Raw genomic sequence first — 22,160 nt, forward strand, 5'->3', positions numbered from 1 at the left:
TTGCTGAAACTTCACCTCTTAAAAGACCATGCCTACAAATCCAGTTCAGAGAGTTGGGCTTCAGCCCGTGAACTTGAGGGAACACAGTTCAGTCGGACAGTTAGCAAAGGTTTCAGAGAACCAAAGCATTCTCCGAACACCAGTCAAGGCTAGACCCCCAAGCGGCAACAAGTCTCCTCATTCAAGGCAACTTCTGGAACAGCTCCAGCGCCTCAGGCCAGGGCCAGTGACTGTCAAGGTCAAGCTCCCCAAAGAGCCTGCAAGAACAAGGGACCCTCAGGGACTAGGGCATGAAATGTAGGCTGCCGAGACTTTATTAACCTTTCCAAGGACGAGAGCCCTCTCTACCTTTGCTCCTGGGAACTCTTTGCTAGGCATGACCCTGGAGTCCCTAATTAGGCTCACATTCCTCAGGCAGCCCTGTTATCCACTAAGTGGGCAAAGCCCAATTTAGCTTCCTCTAATCCCCATGAGAAACAAGCCAGCAGGGCAGACGCAATTAAACCCCAGGCTGCCTGCCACAATCAAGGCATCAAGACGGGAGAAAAGGAGGCGAAATTACTGAACTGGGGCTTTCTGGTTCCCTTAAAGGTAACAGGGCTAGAGAAGATGATGCCTCTGGTACAGGGATCAACAAGTCCATCCCAGCATTCTCAGCTCTGGGTTGGGCTGGCCTGGGCCTGCGTCAGCTCTTAAGGCCTCAGTGTCCTTCTCTCCTCTACCTTGCGCTTCTGAGTTTTAGGAGAAGGGGCTGTGGCAGGGTGGCTGGGGTCTTCTCTGACTTCCGGCAAAGCGTACAGGGCTTATAGGGGAATGCACCAGAAGTGAAACATGGGCCCCAGATCAGAAATCAAATGTGAGTCTCTTGTTGCAATGAGATTCTGAAATTCTGAATGTACGTGAAAGGGGCCCCCTCCCGGGACATCCTGCATTCACCAGACTCAAGATCTAGTAAGGACCTCAGGACAGGACCATTTGCCCAGAGACAGGCACAACAGTCTGCCTCAAAGTCCAAGGTCAGGAAGGAAAGACAAGGCTAAGGCCTGCATACTGGGCTCCCAGGCACACAGGAGTATGGGCCCATCCTAGACGCCCATCCCCAGGCAACACCAGGGCCCTGCCTATCAGCTCTTAGGATACTTACCAGATGTGTCCTTTGTCTTATTGCCTAAACAGAAAAACAAAGATTACACAGTAATGGGTAAAACGCTTTCTAAAGAATCAGAAAGCCAATAAATCCAACTGCTTCAGAGAAAGACTGATTCTTTTAAAGCCTTTCTCCTCACTTAAAATGCCAGGGATCAAGTTGTAATTCCTCCAAAATAAGCAGACCCATTTCCACAGGAAAATCCAGGTCTCAGACCACAGCCACGTTTCCCCAGTGGCTTCCTCATCAGCCCTGCAACGTGTCACCAGCAATCTCAAACAAAGAACACTGGCATTGGTAACTCACATTTTTGCTGATAAGACAAGACTGCCAAGCCAGGCACCATCCCAGCCACTGGGGGGCAGAGGCAAGAAGAACTCTGTCAATTCAAGGCTAGCCTGAGCTACTTAGCAATTGCTAGCCTGGCCAGGGCTATGTATGTAGTGAGAGCCTGTCTAACAAAAAAAAAAGATTGCCGATTAGCTCTGTGGCACAGAACCCTGTATCATTTCCATCATGCCCTCACTTGTGCCGGTTTGTGTTTCAGAGACAATGGCGTCACCTGGGGTCTTTGCAACGTCAGTCATCCCCCATCCGGAGGTACAGTCAATGCAGATGGAGATAAATGGCTCAACAGTTAAGAGCACTGGCTGCTCTTGCAGAGGACCAGGATTCTGTTCCTAGCACCTCCACAGCGTCTCACAACCACCTGTAACTCCAGTTCCAGCGGATTTGCGATCCTCCTCCGGCTTCCCTCCGGCACTGTACAAACCTGATATGCACGCGCAGGCAAACACTCTCGCACACATAAGGTAGAAATAAATAAACCTGTTTTGTTTTTGTTTTTGTTTTTTAAGAGGCCCCATCTATCCCTTCCCCTTCAATCTGATGTCTTCCTGGTTTGTTCTGTGACCTGTTGTGACCAATGAAATAAGGTAGTTTGAAAACACTTCTCTTCCTCCTCCTCTTCTTCCTCCTCCTGGCCTTCCTTCTTCTCTTGGGGAAGTGGAAGGGTTAAACTCACTCTGCAGCCCAAACTAGGCTCAGATTCACAGCAGTTGTCCAGCCTTGACCTCCTCAGTCTTTGCTAATAAGCCCAGCTTAAATATGGTAGAACTCTGGAAGCTCGGCCTTAAGGGGCTGCAAACTGTTGCTTCTACCCCAAGCCCATTCATGGATACAAGCAGCTGCCGTGCTGAAAGGAAGCCAAAGCTACCAGGTGGACAGACAGGCCTACAAAAGTTCACACTGGGGCATCCAGTCTCTTGTAAACCCCTGGGAAAGGGCGTGGGCCTGTCTGGCCAGCCTTGCATCCACCTCGTCTCTCCCTACCTTGTACCTCCTCTTGCCTGTCCTGTGGCAGGCATAGGCACATATCTCTCGTTTCTTTCAACCACTGTAAATAACGCGATTTGTTAAGCCCACCCTTCCCACTCCAAGACAGGGTGTCAGCAGGACATCTCTGCTGCCAGCGAGACAGAGACCCGGAAGTGCTCCTTCGGACCTGGTCCCACAAGTGCAGCTATCCTTAGCCAGACAGAACTGGCACAGTAAGTGCTATCTGTGTTCAGGAGGAGCTGTGAAGAGGGGTCAAGAATGGCTACCCTGATTCCAGGACAAAGTACGTGTACAGTTTACTGGAGACGCATGTACAAACGTCCTGACCCCTGACTTGTCATTTGCTAACACCCTTCTCCTTGCAAAGAAAAGCTCCAAGGAAGAAGCGGCTGTTTCAAAGGCTGGAGAGTGAGTGGTGTACGCAGCATTCGCCAAGGGGGCTTCATGCTCACCAGACTGCCTGCCAGGAAAGCCCGCCCCCCCCCCCCCCCCGCCCCAATAAGGAAGGAGCTGAGGCCCAATCAAGCTACAGTTCACACAAGCTAACGTGGCCCTCTTCTGCTTCTGCTACAGCCATGCAGGATCTGAGATTTCCATCTGAAACCATCATCAAGCAGGCTCATCGGGTCAAGCAGCTGATTTCCAATGACCAGTTGCTAATGATAATGGAGAAGGGACTAGGCGCTCCCAAATAAAAGGCCTTCCACAGTGAAGGTGACCCCTTGCAGCCAGCATCTCAGAGACAGACAGAGATCTGCCTATCACATCTCCAACTCTCCTTGGGTCAGTGGTCTTAACCTCCTGTCATTCATTAGTTCATTTGTTCACAACAATTCATCAAATACCGTATTTCAGGACAGGGCACTCAACAATTAGAAATTGTCGTGCCTTCAGGCATTCAACTTAAAGCAGGATACTAAAGGAAATTTTCTTTCAGGACGTTTTTGTACAAAGTGTCTAAGAATGATGTAATGTAAAATAAATAGCAAGCAATAATAAGTAATAACAGCTCAAAGGTGAAGAGCCCATATGCTCTTAAAGAAGATCCGAGTTCCGTTTCAGCACCCATGTTCCAGTTACTGCCTCTCACTCCAGGTTCCATAGGACCCTCCACCCTCTGCTGGTTTCGACTAGCACCCGCATTCACACGTACATACCCCATACACAGACATACACAAGTACACAGAACGAAAAGTAAAATACATCTTTTTAAAAATTACAGTAAAATTAACTATAATTTTTACATTCAACTAGTTAACTCTTTATTTCACATATACATATTCTGCAAACACCAGCAAACTCATACCACGTGACATTACCCTACCATCTCACACTAATTATCCATCAGCGTCCACACAACCTTGTCAATGCTATCACTCTGTTATCTAGCATACCACTTACCCACAAACCCCACCTCTGTGCCACCTGATCAGGACTCCAGGCTCAAGATGTACCCCTTTAAAGGCACCCACAAAAGGGTTGGAGATAGGGCACAGTGCTGGCCTAACAGGTGGAGGGCTCTGGGTTCAGTGCTCAGTACTGCAAAATCAACAATAAATAACATGACCTTCACATCTCTCCTCCAAACCCCATTCACTGAAACACCTTCAAGGTCAGGCCATCCACAGGGCCTCCTATGCATCAGTGAGCTACCTCAAGCTTTTTTTTTAAAAAAAAAAAAAAAAAAAAAAAAACGCAAAAGAAGGGAATCTACAGTAAGACTGGAATTTCAGATTTTACCCTACATTCTCCATTCCATTCATCAGGCTCTCCTAGCCTTCCTTACAGCCCAGCAAGTGTTTATTGTTCCTCAGATCCTGCAGGCAGGGTGATGCTTAGAGCGATGGGAGAGCTAAAACCAGGATTCTCCTATCCCCCTGCATCCTCACATTTCATCCACACCCGCTATTTCAGAAAATCTTGGGGAATTCTCAGGGGAGTCAGAAGTCTGGAAATGGATAAAAATGAGTTCTGTCAGCTGCCCCTGGAAGGTAGGGAGAAGGAAGCTCTGGGGCTATTTCTGTGTTCAAGGGAACATGGGGGTGGCCACTTCCTGAATCCCTGGCTAAAATTAATAGCTTCACAGAAGTGGCAGAGAAACTTGATTTTGCAAGTTAAAATTCTGAGGACTGAAGTGTGTGCTCATTTGGACCCTGCTGCTAAAAATGAGGTGGCTGGGGCGAGGGGAGGGGGGAGGAGTATAAGGGGGTGGGAAATGGGGGGATTTCTTCTAGAAAACCTCACTTTAAAAAGTGGCTGGAGTAGAATATAGCAGCATCTGAACCAAAAACCTCTACATGGAATCACCTCATCTCAGGGCAGGTCACCCTAGAGATTCAACGCTGCCCTGAGCACACACAGTCACAACCCAACAAGCAGGCTGTCCACAGGCACACACAGTCACAGCGCAGAACAGCACTGGGAGAGGGGACTACCAGGCGACACACTGAAGTATTTGGAAGTCTCAGGGGGATGAAACCTTCCTCTCATCCATGGATAAGCCTATAGAGACACTACCAAAGTGTCCTGCCCAGACACGACAGAAAAGTCCTGGTAAGGGAGAAGAAGGCTCAGAACATCTTTCCCAGGCTAAACTCTAGGCTCTGGAAGACAATGCTGGGAAGACCCTCTACTCAAAGACACAGCAAAGCCCTCTGACTGGACCAGGGGTGTATTCCCAAGACTGTCAGAACTTCTCTGAGATGTGTTTCCTTGGGAAGCACACTAATTGACTCCAAAGTATCTTAAATACGGAAGAAGAGCATTCTGGTGGCCTCCTAGCTGGGTACTCGTCAGCCTGTGCCTGAACTGAGGGGCAGAGAAAATACCCCCAACTGAAGAAGAAGGAGGAGGAAAGTAAGTGAGGGTAGATGTCACCATCAGTGGGCTTTTCGCTTGTGAAGAAGATGACTGGAATCTGGGAAGAGAAGGAATAAGAGGTGTCATTGGACTAGGTGATGCCATGGGCTTAGAAGTGAGGGGGACACCCACAAGCATGGAGAAAGCAAGGCTAGCAGGGACCACGGAGGCATAAAGAAGACAAGCACTCCTACAGAGGGAAGCCAGTGACAGCAGGAGACACTGGGGCAGGTCTGGGGCAGGAGACACTGTTCCTGAGGCCAGAACAGGAGGGATGGGAGGCAGAGCTAAATGTAACTGCAAGAATTTCCCAAGCTGATAATTGTTAGGTCTCAAACCCTGAGACAAAGGCTGAGGTGCCTATTTAACATATCAAAGTGGATCCCTTAGTTCCTACCTGCTACTGGTTATGGCTGGCATACCCCACCCTCTACCCTGAACTCTCCAGCCCAGGGCCTGGGCTGTCCTTCCCCCAGAGGCTCTTCCCGACATAATCCAGCCATTTTGGTTACCCACCCTTTTTGTACCTTTGGCTTCCTGGCTACTGCACCTCATTCCCCTCTCTCCCTTCTCCCTTCCCCTCCCCCTCTCCCCACATGGCCCCGCTCAGTCTGGACATGTCCACTCTGGACTCTCCCAGATGTGTCTGCCTCTGGCTACACTCTCCCTTTTATTTACAATAACCTTTCTCCTCCACCATATCTAGGAGCAGTCATGTCCTTTCCTTTTTATTTCCTTTTTGCATTCAGTAATGAGCACAAGTAGCTGACGATGAAGGAGGTATATTTACATTATGGAAGCCAGCCAGGGTCACCTGTCAGCCTTCTGAACCCAGACACTGCAAACCTTCACCATGCAAGCCCAGTCAGGTCTACAGAGAAACGTCAGAGATACTGGGGACCACACAGCAGTATCACCAATAAGCAGGGTTGGCCTGGAAAACTGGGGTGCAGGCTAGTCCCTGGGAAGAGTAGAGATGTTCATATGCATAGCAAGGAAGGACACACAGTCAAGCACGCACGCACGCACGCACGCACGCACGCACGCACGCACAGACACACTGAATGAAGGAAAGGAGGGGAAAGTTTATTGAGATAGAAGGGAAAGCATAGCCACAGGCAGACACATTTGGGAGAGTCCAGAGTTGTCAATACCCTGAGCCATGTGAGAGGGGAGAGAGGGGAACCAGGTACAGCGGCCAGGGGGACAAAGGTACAAAAGGGGTGGGTAACCACAATGTCTGGATTACATAGGGAAGAGATTCTGGGGGGAATGGCACCCCAGCCCTTGGGCTGGGGAGTTCAGGGTAGAGGGTGGGGTTACAGCCATACCCTGTAACAGGCAGGGACTGAGGGATGCTGGGAGAACCTGGCCACCAGGTCGGCTTTGATGTGTTAAACAAGCACCTCAGCCAATTTGTCCTAGGTTTGAAACTTAATACATGCGGACAGGGACATGAACACACACATACACACGCCTCTCAAAGAAGGGGGGCAGAGGCCTGCTCTTCAGGAAGCCCTAGCCCCCACACAGGTGAGGACTTTAATCCAGGGAGTCACCCTGGCGGCACAATCAATGGATCAGGATCACAAAAGCCTCCCTGGAAACAAACTAGGGCTGGCCACGCAGCCTGCAGGATCCTGAGAGTCAGGGAGAAGGGCAGCAGGCCAGGTGGACAGTCCCACAGCCAGCATGATGGAGGCCCTGAGATACCACAGCCCAGGTGGCACTGATCGGGGTCTTTGATAGTCTCCAGAAACTGCTCTAAATGAGATAAACAGGCAGCATTCTCAAGGAGAATTGAGAAAGCACACTGCCCTTTCCTGCCTAAATGCACGCTGGCTGATGCTAGTGATCTACTGATCTCCCATGCTCCACAGAAGTGCTTGCTTACCATGCCTCAGAACAGTCCTTCAGCCACAGACACTGCAGGGGTCCATGGGACCTCTAGACCTTCCTAATGCTGAACCCTTGATTACAGTTCCTCACGATGCAGTGACCACCAACCATAAAATTATTTTTGTTGCTACTTCATAACTGTAATTTTGCTACTGAGCAGCGTATCGGTTCCTAAGACCACCAGAAATACCTGTTTTCTGATGGTCGCAACCCACAGGTTGAGAACCACTGCTCTTGAGGAATGAGAGAGAGAGAGAGAGCTCCCGCAGAAGCCAGAGGCCTGGGCTTGCAAGCGGGCTGAAGTCCATTTCACATGCCCCTAGGGAAGGTGTTCTTGCCTTAATTTCACAGAAGAAGACCAGACTAACACAAGGTGGAATTTAGAATTCAGACCCAGAATTTTTATATGAATAAAACAGCCTATCACAAAATTCAGGTACTCAAAGACATAACCAGAAGTCAGAAAAATATTCATCAAGTATCTATATTTGAGAGACAGCTGTTCATAGCTAGCTGGTCTTGAGTTCTATTCCCCCTACTCTAGACTCAAGATCTCCAAGACACAATGTCCCACCATGCTCTGTAGGACCCCAAGGCAAGTGGTCACGTGTTTGTTATTCTCATCACAAAAAAAGTGGCATCTGTTTTGCTATTTCCCAGTGCCCTTCCTCACTGGTAAGAACCTGTCTACGGGAGGTCAGGTGACACCACTGGCCTTGCACACTTCCCCAGTCAGCAGGGGACCTTCTTCCTCAGGACATTGTGGAGAAAAACAGGGATGGAGCACAGAGGCAGGTTTCCATGGAACTTCCACCAGTTCTAATTCAAAGCAAACCTACCTGCAGCTATGGTGTGTCCTCACTGCCATCAGTCCATCATCTCCAGGCCCCATGAAGGGCCGCAGGAAGGTAGCTTCTCAGGTAAAGATTCTAAGAGTCCTCAAGTACATGGCCTGACCCAAACCTTGTGAAGGACCCAAAGGACTGACACTCACTGTACCAGACTTCCAGCTTCCTGCATACAAGCAACCATAGCCAATAACAGATTACAGCCAAAGAGTCAAATCAAAGAGCAAAGTGGTACAGACTCACTCCAGAGCTATAGCTAGGTCTATTTTATTTGTTACAACATAATATGGACTGCCAACTTTTGAAGACTCAAAAGGGTAGTTTTTAAAATCCTGGTGTTGATTTAAAACGAAGGTAGTATCTCAAAAGAGTATATTGCCCTGTACCGCTTCACAATGGGGATGTACTCTGAGTAATGTGGTGACGCAAGATTGTTGCTGTGCAAACACCATACAGTGTGTTTGCACAACCAGGGTCACTACAGCATCACCAGATGACGCAGGCTTGTGGACCACCATCAGATAGGCAGCCCACTGTTGACTAAAGCATCATTATGGGGTGCACACCTGTAATAATTCCTTTTGGGCCTATTGTTGGGGTAGGGAAAGTAATCCTCTACAAACATAGCTTAAATATAGAACCCTGCTGAAGAGCAAACATGTCACCACAAAGTGACATTTACACTGCTAACTACACAAGACAATATGGTCCCTCTTGCCAATCTGGCCACACACCGTAGGCAGCTTCAAAGCCCTTGGTTAGCCAGTGTGGTGACTAACACCTCTGTTCCTAGCACTTAAAAGTGGAGGTAGGGGGACTGGCATGCATTTGAGGCCAGTCTGAGCTACACAGTGAGTTTCATTCTAGCCTTAGCTGGAAGGTAAGACCCTGTCACAGAAGAAACCACAAAGCAAAACAAACAACAGCAAAACAACCTCTGTTTCTCCTCTCTGGCCCCATCCGATGAAGCTCTCGAAGTCCACAATCAATGGCCTTGTTTAGGGCTCAGATTATATTGAGTTTGAAAACAAGAATTTTTATACATGGGCCAGGTGTTGATTACACCTGGAATGCTAACTCCGAGGTGAGCTCAGGGCACAGGTGAGGCTTCCCCAGTGGGCAGGCAGGGCATCCCCACATCCTGGGCCCCAAAAGAGCCCTCCCTCTTAGTAACAAAGCCCCCAGCTCTCAATGCTTCAGTGAGTTTCCTCCCTAAAATGGGTCCAAGTAAGCCAGTGAGGATAGCCTTCCTGAAAAGGGACCACTTGGGAAAGACAAAAGTATCCCTCAAAGGGCAAAGTCTGAAGATGCTTATGGCTCTTCTCACACCAGTGATAACTCGGAGCAAGCAAGATATGAATGAATAAATGAACCACTGCCATCGGGACAGTAGAGGCACCAATGATGCTAAAAGAAACTAGACTGTACAACCATGAAAACACAGAGAGAAGGTATAAAATGTGTCCTGTGGAAAGGTGAAACCAGTCTGAATGGTTTGCCTGCTGTAGGGCTCTACCTATGTGACACCCTGGAAAAGGCAAAATTATGAAGACAACAAAAAGACTGGAGGTCACCAGAAGCCAGGAGAGGAAGGGAGCGCATGAGATTTTTAAGGCAGGGTAAGCACTCTATATGGTACATATACTGTACTATATATTTGTCCAAATTCATAGACTATGAGACATGTCTCCCACAGGCTCACATGCTGTGTTGGGCTGCTCCTGAGCTGATGGTTGAGTTTGGAGAGGGAGTGGAGACTTCAGTGGATGAAGCCAAGCTGGAGGAAGCAGAGCACTAGGGACTTCTGAAACTTATGCCTGGTTCCCAGCCCCTTGTACTCCATTTCCTGCCCACCACAAGGTGGACAGTGCCTCCCTGACATTTTCCCACCATCCTGATCTGCCTCACTGAGGCCTAGCATCAACAGAGCCAAAAACAGTGGGCTGAACCTCTAAAAACATGAATCAAAATAAATCCTTTCTCCTTGAAATTGTTTAATCCCAGGTGTCTTTGTCACTGTGATGAGAAAAGGAACAGAAAACAGAACACCAAGATTGAGTCCTACTGCCAAACACACTCTGGATGAGACTGACATTTCAGTGGAGGCCATCAGTCGCAACAGAGCTTAATTATGGTGGGAGAGGTCGTGCAGAGTCAGAGAGAATTCTGTCTGCTTTCCCTTCCATTCTGCTATGAACACATAAACACCCTAAGAATAACTTCAATGACCTCCAAAAACAATTGTATAAGGCAGCTGTCAAACTGGCAGCTCAGTGGTAGACCACTTGCCTGGCATGTACAAGACTCTGCATTCCCAGCTCAGCACAACCCCTCCCCGCAATCTCCCCCTCTCTAGAACACCAAGCACATAGACTGCACCAAATGCAGAGAAGTGTTTCTTGGCAGAGCCAGGCTCCCAGGTGGTCCTCAGGGTGGCAAGGCTGGAATTTCCCTGAAGTCAGTGTGGTTCTTGGGCCCAGCTCAGTGCCTGGCTAGAGTGAAACTCAGAAATGTGTGTTGAATTGTCCAGCTTCAATGACTTCCATCATTAGGACAAATGGTGGCGGGTCAGGTGGAAGAATCCTGGGTAAACGCCGAGCTGGCAGCATGAATTTCTCTCAGGGAAGTGCCATCGCTTGGTCCTGAAGCTGCCACCTCCAAGAACTGAGCAACCAGACAAGAACAGAAGCCCTTGGTGTCGAGTGACAAGGGAACAGTCATGCCTGCAGGCTCGGCTCTTCCCTGTAAGCTCTGGGAGCACTGACTGACTTCCATTCTTTCTGAGCATACACCATAAGCCAGTGTCATGAGAGATAATACAGTGTCTCATGTCACTCCCACAGTACTCTGTTGGCTTCTAACTGCCCATCCTTCAGATATAGGCACCGAACCTCAGAAAGTGTACCAGGAAACCGGCCATCGCATGTACAGCACAAGAGCTCAGTTCACGGCACTTTGGGGCTTTGGCTTTTGTTGTTTTAATGAAAAATGCTGATTTGGGTTTTTTTTTGTTTTGTTTTGTTTTTTACTAAGTGAAACTGACTCATTTTCCTAGGACAATGTCTGGGTCCATATATTTCCAGGAAGATATCTGGGTCCACCACTTCCACTCCTTAGGGGTAGGGAATTAGGTGGACATCCTCATCTTCAATGCTGAAGTGGGAGCAAGCATGACCAAGTTCATTCGTTCCCAAATGTTCACGGTGTAGTCACCCTCCCACAGTGGGGAAATCACCTGGACCCTGCTTCTATGACAGTAGAGCTGCCTGGTGCTCTGGGGCCTGAGGGAGGATTAGTCTGGACACAAAGCAACGAGACAGAGCAGGGACATCCATAGCCAAGAACTTAACGCAAAGCAAAGCAAGAACTCACTGGTTTCCCTGTGTTCTCAGAACATCACCTGGTCCTCATAGAAATACGTATCTGTGACAGCCCAGTCCTGCGTATGCTGCAAAAGAGCAATAGGAAGAAGAGACACATGCTAGCCCTGCCATGTTCTCTATAGAGGACTGGGCATCTTGGATGTGTCACAGATAGAATGGAGCTTGAAGCCAGGCAGGTAAGGTTGAGGATGGGCCTAGAGGCTTAGGGTACCAGGGAGCCCTGGTGCTAAAGACTGGTCCTTTGTGGACTACGGCAGATGCTGAATGCCAGGACCTGCTGGCTGCTCAATGCTGTCCCAGACGTGCTCCAGCTCAGCTAACTGGTGTTCAATCTCCATGGGGAGAGCTCTGATGATTCAGGACCCTGAAGTGTGACTCCCGGCATGGGCAGATGTCAAAAATAGCCAATGTCCATGGCAACCACAGGCTGCAAAGACAAGGTTGGTTCTTGTGCACGTTACAGGGACAATCCCCAGCCCCTCTTCTTCCTCTTCATCAACATCTGCTTTCCTAAAACTTCTGTATTTCTCCTTCCCCTTCCCCTCATGTTCATGAGTCAACTGATGGCAGAGAAAAACCAAGTCATGAGGCCCAAACCGTTTAGGAGCTGAAATGAATCAGCTCGGCACCCAGTGAGCAGAACAGTGAGATCCCGAACTCTCAAGAGATTTCATATCGTCCCTTGACTTCCCTAGGGCTCACACACAGCATTATCACACTCAGTGTCTAAGAAAAGGCCATTAGTGTGTATAATTTAAGAAGTACTATTCAACTGTTCCACACACACACGAGGAAACTGAGGCTCAGACAGACCTACTTCAGTCCATCCAAGCTGTCTTAAAAACAAACAAACAAACAAAAAACCCACTTCAAACTCGGTGACATCAATGATGGGAATCTACAGCTCACGGTTCTAAAGGCTGGGCACTCCAACATCAAAGCACTAACAGCTTTAGTGCTGGGTGAGGATCTGCTTTCTGGATGCCTGATCATGCCTTCCTGCAGTCTCTATTTGATGGAAGAGAAGAAAGCTCTCCAGTGCCTCTTTGACAAGGGCACTAAGCCCATCAATCATAAGGCCCCACCCAACAATATCTAATAGCCTCCCAGAGGCTCCACCCCCTAATGCCATCACATACAGGGTTACATTTCAACATGTGAAGCTAGAGACACAGTCATTCAGACCACAGCAGGTGGACTGGCCTACTTTGAGCCCCAAAACCATAAAGAGACCAAAGGCCAGGTCTCTCCCTCCATCTGCCCACTGAGCCTCATGACCTGGCCTGAGGGACATGCTGTCTAGCAGCTTTGGAAGTAACCTCATCCACCATACTGGGGCTTCTTTGTCTCCTCACTATGACTCAGTCTCCCTACTGTGACTCAGTCCTCTTTATAGAACCCCCTCCAACCACAGGCACGGACAGACGCCTAAGACGGTGGCATTAACCAAACCAGGCAACGATCATGGCAGTCTATTCCATCATACCCCAACCACACGCTGCAGTGACTGTTCCTAGCTCTCTTCCTCAGGAACACCAATGAGGAGGGTACACGGGGCACATGGCACCCCATCAGTACAAGACAGACGAGGTCTAACATGAGACCCAAGTCTAAACCTTCACAAAGCTTTCCAGTTTTCCAAAGCTGCATTCAGGGAGGCTGCACAGGGATACATACGCACACATTAGTGAAGACCCAAAACCCAAGTGTATGAGATCTACGACACCCGAGCAAGACCCAGAACTCACAGCAGTCATGTGGAAGAAACCACACTCCAGTTCCTGAAAGAAATGCTTCCCAGCCACCGAGATCTGCTGGGCTGCTGGGAATTTATGGTTCTTGGTTCGCTGGCACCACAGCTCTGTATCTTTGGAATGAGAAGGTGCTTTGTTATTGCTGGTGGCATCCTGTCATGCTATTCAAAGCCATTTTTATAGTGAAAAAAAAAAGGGGGGGTGTTTTTTTTAAAGAATGTGGCTACATTTCCCCCTGACTGAATCTGATAGGAGGAAAAGCCTATTCATCTCTCAGCAAACTGCCAGCTGCTGGGGTTAGCAATGCCATATCAGTTATACTTAAGACTTTTGGGTGATTTCTTGAACCAAGGAATCTTAAGCAGTCAGAAGTGGAAGGAGAAGATGCAGGTTCATTTCTGCAGCACAGGTCAGAACCTGGAATACAGTCAGGGGACGGAGTGGGCGACAAGACCTCTGCCCTTTGATCACACTCCTCTCAGTGCCAAGACACACGCTGCGAGGACAAGGGCCGGCAGAGGAGACACAGCGCTGTGAAAGGCACACTGACGTCCCTGCATGGGAATGGAACCTCTACAAGGCAGGCTCACTCCCAAAATGGACTGTCCCCACTCAGCACTGCATTCCCAATTCCAGGGACCACTGCAACACAATTCCTTTGACTAAAGGTAGGCAGCACACAGAAGGGAGGCTAAAATGAACCAGGATTGGAAACCAGTCCCACCCAAGAGTGTGTGTGACCAAGAAACACTGGCCCCAGGTGGAAAAGGATCTTCTCCAGAACAGAGCAGAGCAGGAAGGGAAGGCAGAGCTGCTCCACTCCACCCTACTAGGCTTAGGAAAAAAAAAAAAAAACTCTGAGTGACCTTATAAGAGAAAGGCAGAGGGTGAAGAGGGTAGGAAGTGCCGGCTTTAAGCTAGCTAACACATATATCAGCAGCACTGAGCAATCTTCTCTGCTTCCTGCATGTTCTAAAGCTGTCCATAAAAGTACTTAAAAGACAAGTCGCTTATCTCTGGAAAGAGCATGAGGTCTAAGACCATTCATTTTCCACCTCTGTGTGAGTGTTCATGTGTGTGCATGTGCGCCTGTGTGTGCACAGGGTATATGGATGACTCTGAGTACACATGCATGTACATATGAACAAAATGAATGTATGAATGTGGGGTGTGGTGCTTTGAATAGGTATGACCCCCATAGACTTATGTGTTTGAATGCTTGGCCCATAGGGAGTGACACTATTAGGAGGTGTGGCCTTGTTGGAAATAGTGTGTCACTAGGGGTGGGCTTTGAGGTCTCCGAAGCTCAAGACAGTGCACTTCCTATTTCATTTGGATCAGACGTAGAACTCTCAGCTACCTCTCTACCACATGTCTTTCTGCATGCCGCCACACTTTGCCATGATGATAATGAACTAGACCTCTGAACTGTAAGCCAGCCCCAATTCAATGTTTTCTTTGTAAGAGTTGCCGTGGTCCTTTGAGATCTTTGGCAACAATTAATTCTGCAGTTCACACATGATTGAGCCTGAATGATAATGATTATTCAAAGACAGGTAATACCTGGGGGGCGCTCACCAACCTAGGACAGAGCGCCTGTGTGGCCTGGACAGGCGACTCCATGATGGGTAAGGTGACCTGCTGATGTCCCACGCAACCTAAGTCAGAAGCTCATTTATTAGTAAAAGGGGGACCTGTAGGGTCCTGGCCCCCGTTTTGGGTAACTGCTGCCTTGCTTGCTGACCTTGACCTTGATATCCTCCCTATGCTAATTCCCACCCGGGTTTCAACCTCCTGAATGCTTAAGAGAAGTTCCTTGTCTGTGTATCCTACATAATGGGTGTTAACAGCTTAGATGCAAGATTGTAAAACATCGATAGCAAACTTCTGCCCTCCAGGGTTCTCTCATTGTGCTGTAAGCCTGTATTTAAGACCTCCTCCCAGTGGAGCAGTGGTGGCACACGCCTTTAATCCCAGCACTCAGGAGGCAGAGGCAGGTGGATCTCTGTGAGTTCGAGGCCAGCCTGGGCTACAGAGTGAGTTCCAGGAAAAGCGCAAAGCTACACAGAGAAACCCTGTCTCAAAAACCAAAAAAAGAAAGAAAGAAAGAAAGAAAGAAAGAAAGAAAGAAAGAAAGAAAGAAAGAAAGAAAGAAAGAAAGAAAGAAAGATAGAGTTGCTGTGGTCATAGTGTCTCTTCACAGCAATAGAAAGACATGGGGTGTGTACTCGTGTATGTTTGTACATGTGAGTGTGTTTGTGTGGAGGAACTATGCCCTTCCTGGTCCTTACATGGAAAACATGCATGGGAAGTCATGTGGTTTATGGTATCCTGAAATGTTCCAGTACATCCTCCAGTTTGGAGACTGAAGACAGGATGGAGATCTGGGAACAGCCTGACCCATGAGGTCTACAACATCAACAGAGCCAATCTCCCTCATCCTACAGGCAGAGGGACAGCTCACCCAGACCCCTGACAGTTTGACAGTCAGCAAGGTTTTGAAAGGCTGTGGTCAAAATGAAGACCAACCTCAAAGCTAGGAGATCCAGAGCTGTGGACACAGAGAAGGGGAAGAATGATAAGGTACACCCGTGGCACTTTCATTTCTAGGCCCTCTCACTTTTTTGCACATCACAGGCAAGGCAGCCAGTCCACAGCAACCAGGGGACCACCTGGCTCTCAAGCACTCTGGGGACACACACACTCGGCCTAATGATCCCTACTCCAGGCTGCCTCGGTTTTCCCTAACCACAGTGAACAACTAACTACCCTCAAAGTTAGCCAGCTCACTCCTCTAGGCTAACCACGTGCTCTGACTCTGTTTCTATGCCTCTGCCCCATTAATAGATGGCCAACGCACAGAGAAAGTTGGGATCACTCATCACTGGCAAGGAGCTGGTGGCGCGGCCAGAGAAGGATGACTGAGGTCTTATCTGAAATCAAATTCTTCAGAATTATTTTCTATAATTAAAAACTTGGATTTCCAAGTTCTTTGGGTTTGTTCTTGAGATGAAAGTTATAAGCCGCACTCAGCAGTATCCCCCGGCCGGTCTCTTTCCACCAGCTCCCAGCTCCTTTCCGAGGCTGCAGTCCAGAGGCCCCCTCCCCCTCTGCATATCAGTCAGTGAAGGCCAGCTCAAAGAAGTCCCACGGGAAAGCCATGGAATGCTTACCTGGGCTTCACATTTCTTGTGGCAGGAATACTTGCAGACTGGAAGAAAGAGAAAGAATGTCGTTAGCCAGGCAATCTTAAGTGACGCTTGCCAGGTGCTTGCCAGGTCTCCCTCCTTGAGAAAGTTTAGCAGGCAGGCTCGGGAGGGAGGTCTCTCCCTGACAAGAGGTGGCTGTGCACGGAGAATTCCAACTGAGACACAAGTGACACCTTAGAGCCGAGTTAGAGCTACGTGGTTGAGCATGTGCTCGGCACTACCAGGGCTTGGATTCAATTCCCACAACAGGTAAAAGAAGAGAAAGTAACAAAAGTTCAGACAACCCAGGCAGAAATTTATCAGGAGTGGGGTCCTAAGTAGCCTGGTTTTTAAAAAGGTTTCATCCAGCCAAACTGGAGACCTCAAGAAGGCAAGTAGGACCTGGGGACACACACAGAAGTTATAATTTATCCCCGAGGAAAGAAGAAGAGAAGGAGAAAGAGAAGGAACAAAGCCCCAGGCATTTGATCAGAGCCCTCCCAGGAGCGAGAAAGTCACGAGGTCATTTGGTCTCTGCACGTTTCCACTTCCGGGAGACCGAAGCAGGCACTGTCAGAATAAATTCATGTCTAAATTCCTATAGAAGAGTCCTTCAACGGGGGCCATTATGTGAGCAGAGCGGGTCCTGTGTCATGGGAGGCCCCAACAATGCAGACGGGGTGCTGGAACCAATGTGGATTTCACAGGCCCTCCCCTCTGGCCCAGAGGCAGGCCGCAGCTGGGCCTCAAGGAATAAAAGGCCAGTAGCAGCAGCATGAGGCAGTGCGGTGACAAGGCCATACGTGGGAGAGGGGGCAGGATGAGGACAGTGGGAAATGAAGCAATTGCACCTCAGCCCACCACAACCGCCCCTGGGAGCACCACAGAGGCCTCAACGCCTTCCCTATGGCACCTGCCTGGGACTTCCTGTCTGGGCTCTACCCATCCAGCAGAGCTGCCCAAGGCAAATTCTAGGACCTCTCTGGACCCCCGTTCCCCCTCACAGAACTATCAATGTCAAATGGAATCCTTCATGGGCCCCTTCTTTCAAACTACAAAGTGATGCCCGGAGCAGAAGTGTACAGAGCCCAGACAATAAGGTCTCAGAGATCAGAGAGACAGGGCACCAAATCTCAGCTTGGTGCTGTTAAGTTCAGGAGCTCAGAAAACTTTCCCCTCTCTCCACACTCTGCCTTCTGGACCACAAAGGTTCACAGAGGGTTAAATAAGGCTGAGACAGATAAATCTGCCCAGGGCCTTGGAGTTTGTGAACCCCAGGAGTTAACAATCTATTTAAGTTTTTATCTGTGCGTGATCTAGATTTTCAATTGTCTGCCCAGGCTTTTGATATTTGTTAGAATACATACCACAAATATTTATTCTTCATCTTCCAATCAGCACAACACATAATTGTGACCAGGGATTTTGAAATCAAGAAAGATTTCCACTGGATAACAACAGGACTTCCATGAGAGCTTAAAAACCCAGACAGAAGCCAGCCCAGGCAGTGGACGACAGGCAGAAACTAAGATGTGAGGGGGCAGCACACCCCAGGAGCAGCTGATGGCAATCACATGGCAGGCAGCCTCTGCGATGACCTTAATCATTCCAGCCCCATGTACAATGAATCACTGCTGTCTACACGTTAGTCAGACATGGCAGAGGGGATGCTATGTGGCTTCTGCCACTTTACGGGGCTACTTCAGCAACCCTGCAGAGCTGCCAATTTGGAAAGAAACTGAAGCCACCAGCCAGCATGCAGCACTTGGCCAGTTTGGCTGCCAACTCCAAGAGTGTGATGTCTCAGTGACAGCAGACTCCAACCTCAGCCAGGCCTTCAATGGCAGACAGTCTCTGAGAGGAAGCCTAGTGTGAATGGCTTGGTCCCCGAAATCTTACATTCCCAATCCAAGAAGCAGTGAGAAGGAGCAGATGCTTACAGCTGTACCAAGGCACTAACAGCATGTTCACAGCACAGTAAAATCCAGCCATCTCTGTCCTTAGCTCAGGTTTCTGGTGTCCATGCTTGCTGCCTTATGACCCATCACAGAAAATGAGCCAATGTCCTATCACCCATAGGAAAAGCTCAGCCACCTCAGCATGAACTCAAAGTCCTCCGTGGGTCCACACTGACAGCTCCCCACCTACCCCTGTCCACCCCGGCCTCATTCCAATGTCCGTTCTGACTACCTACGCTTGCCTGTGGGGCCCACCTCAGTGCCTCTGACCCCATGGCTTGTCATGTCAGATCATCTTAACAGTCCACCTCTCGGGGCAGGCTGCAAGCTGGAGGACAGACAGACAGCCCTTGCTGTGGACTATCCGATTCTGCCCAGGGCAACACTAACGGAACACACAAAGGCAGCTCAGCAGTCAGCGCCTACAGCATCCTGCACAGGCATTCCTAAAGCCTCATCGTATCCCAGGAAGAAGCCATGCATCTTTTTGCTCCTTTTACTGAGGGGAGGCCAGAGTCTGCATGAAACCTGAGGATTCGTTCATACATCAACAGTGAACCAATCATGACCTTTTGCAGGCATGCTGGTAGAAGCCCATAGCCAGCAGGATGACACAAAGCCTTTGGTCTGTCAGGTACAAGTCGGGAAGTCACCAGCAAGTGGGAGCCCCTCAAATCACTAGAGCTCCCCACCAACAGGCACACAGGCCCCCAAAGGCAAGTGTCCCCATCTGTCTTGTCTCTCAGCCAATCCCACCCATCTGCCCAGAAGTTACCACACTTTGATTTAAATACTGGGCTTTTTTTTTTTTTTTAATGACTGTTATATTTGTTCCCTGACAATTTCAAACACGTTTTTAATGCACTCCAATTACTCTCTGGACTTTCAAAAATGTTTAGCAGCTACCTACTAAACAAATGGTCCCAAACTACTAAGAATAAACGGATGGAGCTACAGAGATGGCTCAGTGGTTAAGAGCACTGGCTGCTCTTCCAGAGGACCCAGGTTCAATTCCCAGCACCCACATGGTGGCTAATAGTTGTTTCTAACTCCAGTTCCAGGGTTTCTGGCACCCTCTTCTGACCTCCATGGGCATGAGACACACTTATGGTATGCAGATAAACATGCAGGCAAAACACTAATACATATAATATAAAAGTAACAAATGTTAATTTGTCAACTAATTGGAAATTCGAAAAAGGAAGGAAAGAAAGGGAAAAACTCTATTGCCGTTGTTCTTGGGACAGAGCCTCACTTTGTAGCTCAGGCTAGTCTCAAACTTATGGCAAACCTCCTGCCTCAGCCTCTCAACTGCTGAGAATACAGGCGTTTATGCTACTAGCTCTTCCATCATTTGCCAAATGAAAATCAATTCATAAATCCATGACTTCTCACCTATCAAATGGTACGTTCTCAGGCTGTGAGTCTGCCTCCCAAACCATTATTGGTGGATTCAAACCTAGGTGGTATAAAGTTACATTGTATAAATACGTACACTGCCATTTCCCCAGGACTTCATCACAATCATTTATGGGCAAGAATCCTGTTCATCCTAAAGACAATCACAGGCTGACTGCCCCTTATCCAAATACTTGGAACCAAGAGGTTTCAGATTTGGGAACATTTTCATAGATTATACTGGCTTATGGTTTTATTCCATAAATCCAAAATCTGAAACATTTTGTGCATTCAAATTTTAGGTTTTGGAACATTTTGGTTTGTAGAGTCTTAGATCAACATGTGTGTTTTTCTCATCTAAAGATTAAAAAAAAGTAAAAATAAATTTAAAAATTAAAAAAAGAAAACAATGCCATTACTCATCCACTTCCACCCCCTTGGCATCCTAACCAACTTCCTGCTGAAATCACCCAGTATACCCGAGACTGAAGGGCAGAGTCCCTTCAGCTTCCTCATATGAAAGATGACCAGAAAGAGGACATGGCAGCATCTGTCAATGCCACCGTCAGCTGCTCAGAGTGCCAGCAGATGCCCTTTAACAGATCGGCTTCCATCCTCCCGACCTAAGTATGACCTCTCCCCTCAACACCACGTTCATGGAGCTCAAGGGTGTTCTTTCAGTCTCCACGGTCCTCACTCTCCACAAAGTCCCCACACGACCTGTACTCATGTTCCCCAGAGCTCTCCAGGTGTTAACAGTGGGTACCTTTCATCCGTCCACTGATTCCACACAGAACCCTACTTCCCAGCTGGCTCAGACCCCACTGCCACTCTCACACCCATACAGTGTTGTTCAGAAAGATAGCATGCTCTGGGAACCTTCATGCACATGTTATGCAACGCCATAGGAAGCCTCTTGCCCCTGTGCTCACCAGTGTCTGCTGCCCGTTCAGTGTCTTCCACTTCCTCCTCGCCTACAGAGTCATATTTAGTCTAGCCTCCCCCTCACTCCATCCTCGTGTGAGTCACAGAAAGGTCACCCTTAGAGAGTTAGATCATGCTCTAAGCCAGTGGTTGTCAGAGGGGGTCTGTAGATGTCTGGGTTCCCAAGACTTCATAATGGGTTGATGAGGCCAAAATATTTTCATACTCCTCTTCCCCCTTCTCTTGTGTTAACACAGTGGGGACACTGCTGGTGCCTCTGCAAGAACTTGGGAAACAAGACCACCTTGTACTAGTTACCATTCTACTCAGTACCAGCAGTCACTCAAATTAAAAATATATCAGAATATACAAAAATATATAAGAGTATCTTGAAGAGAATTGGAAAGATAGCTCAGTGGTTAAAAGCACTGGTTGCTTTTCCAGAGGTCTTGAGTTCAGTTCTCAGCACATACAAGGCAGTTCACAACCTCCATAACTGTAGTCCCACGGGATCCAATACCCTCTTCTGGTGTGTGGACATACATGCAGACAAAACAACCGTATACATAAATAAGTAAGCATTTTTGAAAAAAGAATATGCTGGGGGTTGGGGATTTAGCTCAGTGGTAGAGCGCTTGCCTAGCAAGCACAAGGCCCTGGGTTCGGTCCTCAGCTCCGAGAAAAAAAAAAAAAAAGAAAAAAGAATATGCTGATGTAAAATTTCAGTAGACACCTCTTCCCTGTTCTGTGAGAGCAGAGGGGGACGTCCGCAATGAGTGTCGCAGCGTCTGGGAATGGGACAACCTGGAGTGGGACCATGTGAGAACAGGCCCGTCAGCAACAGGACTGTTGCAGCTGTGAGCCGTCAGCTAAACTAGTGACTTTCTCAGGAACACCATTTTTATTTGAAAGAACCTTGGCAAACAAAATATGAAGGGGCTGCTTGCCAGATTCCCGAAGTTAATCAAAGTGAGCCTGCCACACCAACGGCAAAACTTCAGATTTCAAGTGGAAATTCTCTTTTCAAAAGACCTACATCCAAAACCAGGAGCTTGACAACTCAAGACCTTTCTGATAAAATCACCAGTGACACTACTAACAAGCAGAGAGGGGTTTTGTTTTGTTTTGAGATTTTAAAAAAGATGCCTCAAGACTAGGGAATCCAAGTCAATGGACAAGAACTGCCAAATGACCTGGGCACTGTGACACTCACTGGGTCAAAGAGCCACTCAAACACAAGACCAGCCAAAGAAGCATATATAGCTGAAAAAGATATTAATTCCATTTCAGACTCCACCACAGAGAGACTAATCTTTATGAAATGATCCTTTGAGTTTTGATGTGCAATCAAAACTGAGTCAGGAGCAATCTCCGAGGCCGACAGCAAGCTCCTCTGTATTGACACAGGGCCACATGCTTTTCCAGCTCCTACCCAGTATGCAGACAGATTGAATGCAGAAGAAA

General features: G+C 48.3%; 1 protein-coding gene across 3 annotated transcripts in view; it reads right to left on the bottom strand.

Annotated features, from left to right (window-relative positions):
- Tns3 (tensin 3) overlaps positions 1–22,160 on the bottom strand; it is a 246,454-nt gene that overhangs the window by 166,722 nt on the left and 57,572 nt on the right. For all 3 annotated transcript variants that reach the window (XM_052734489.1, XM_052734488.1, XM_052734487.1), the window contains exon 3: positions 16,402–16,439. Coding sequence is in view for 2 of the 3 variants with exons in the window: in XM_052734488.1 (XP_052590448.1) it covers positions 16,402–16,439 (38 nt within the window). In the remaining variant the exon portion in view is untranslated. The remainder of the gene's footprint in view (positions 1–16,401; positions 16,440–22,160) is intronic.

This window comes from Peromyscus californicus, unplaced genomic scaffold (assembly GCF_007827085.1).
Source record: "Peromyscus californicus insignis strain IS unplaced genomic scaffold, ASM782708v3 Scaffold_13__1_contigs__length_99412109, whole genome shotgun sequence".
NCBI lineage: Eukaryota > Metazoa > Chordata > Mammalia > Rodentia > Cricetidae > Peromyscus > Peromyscus californicus.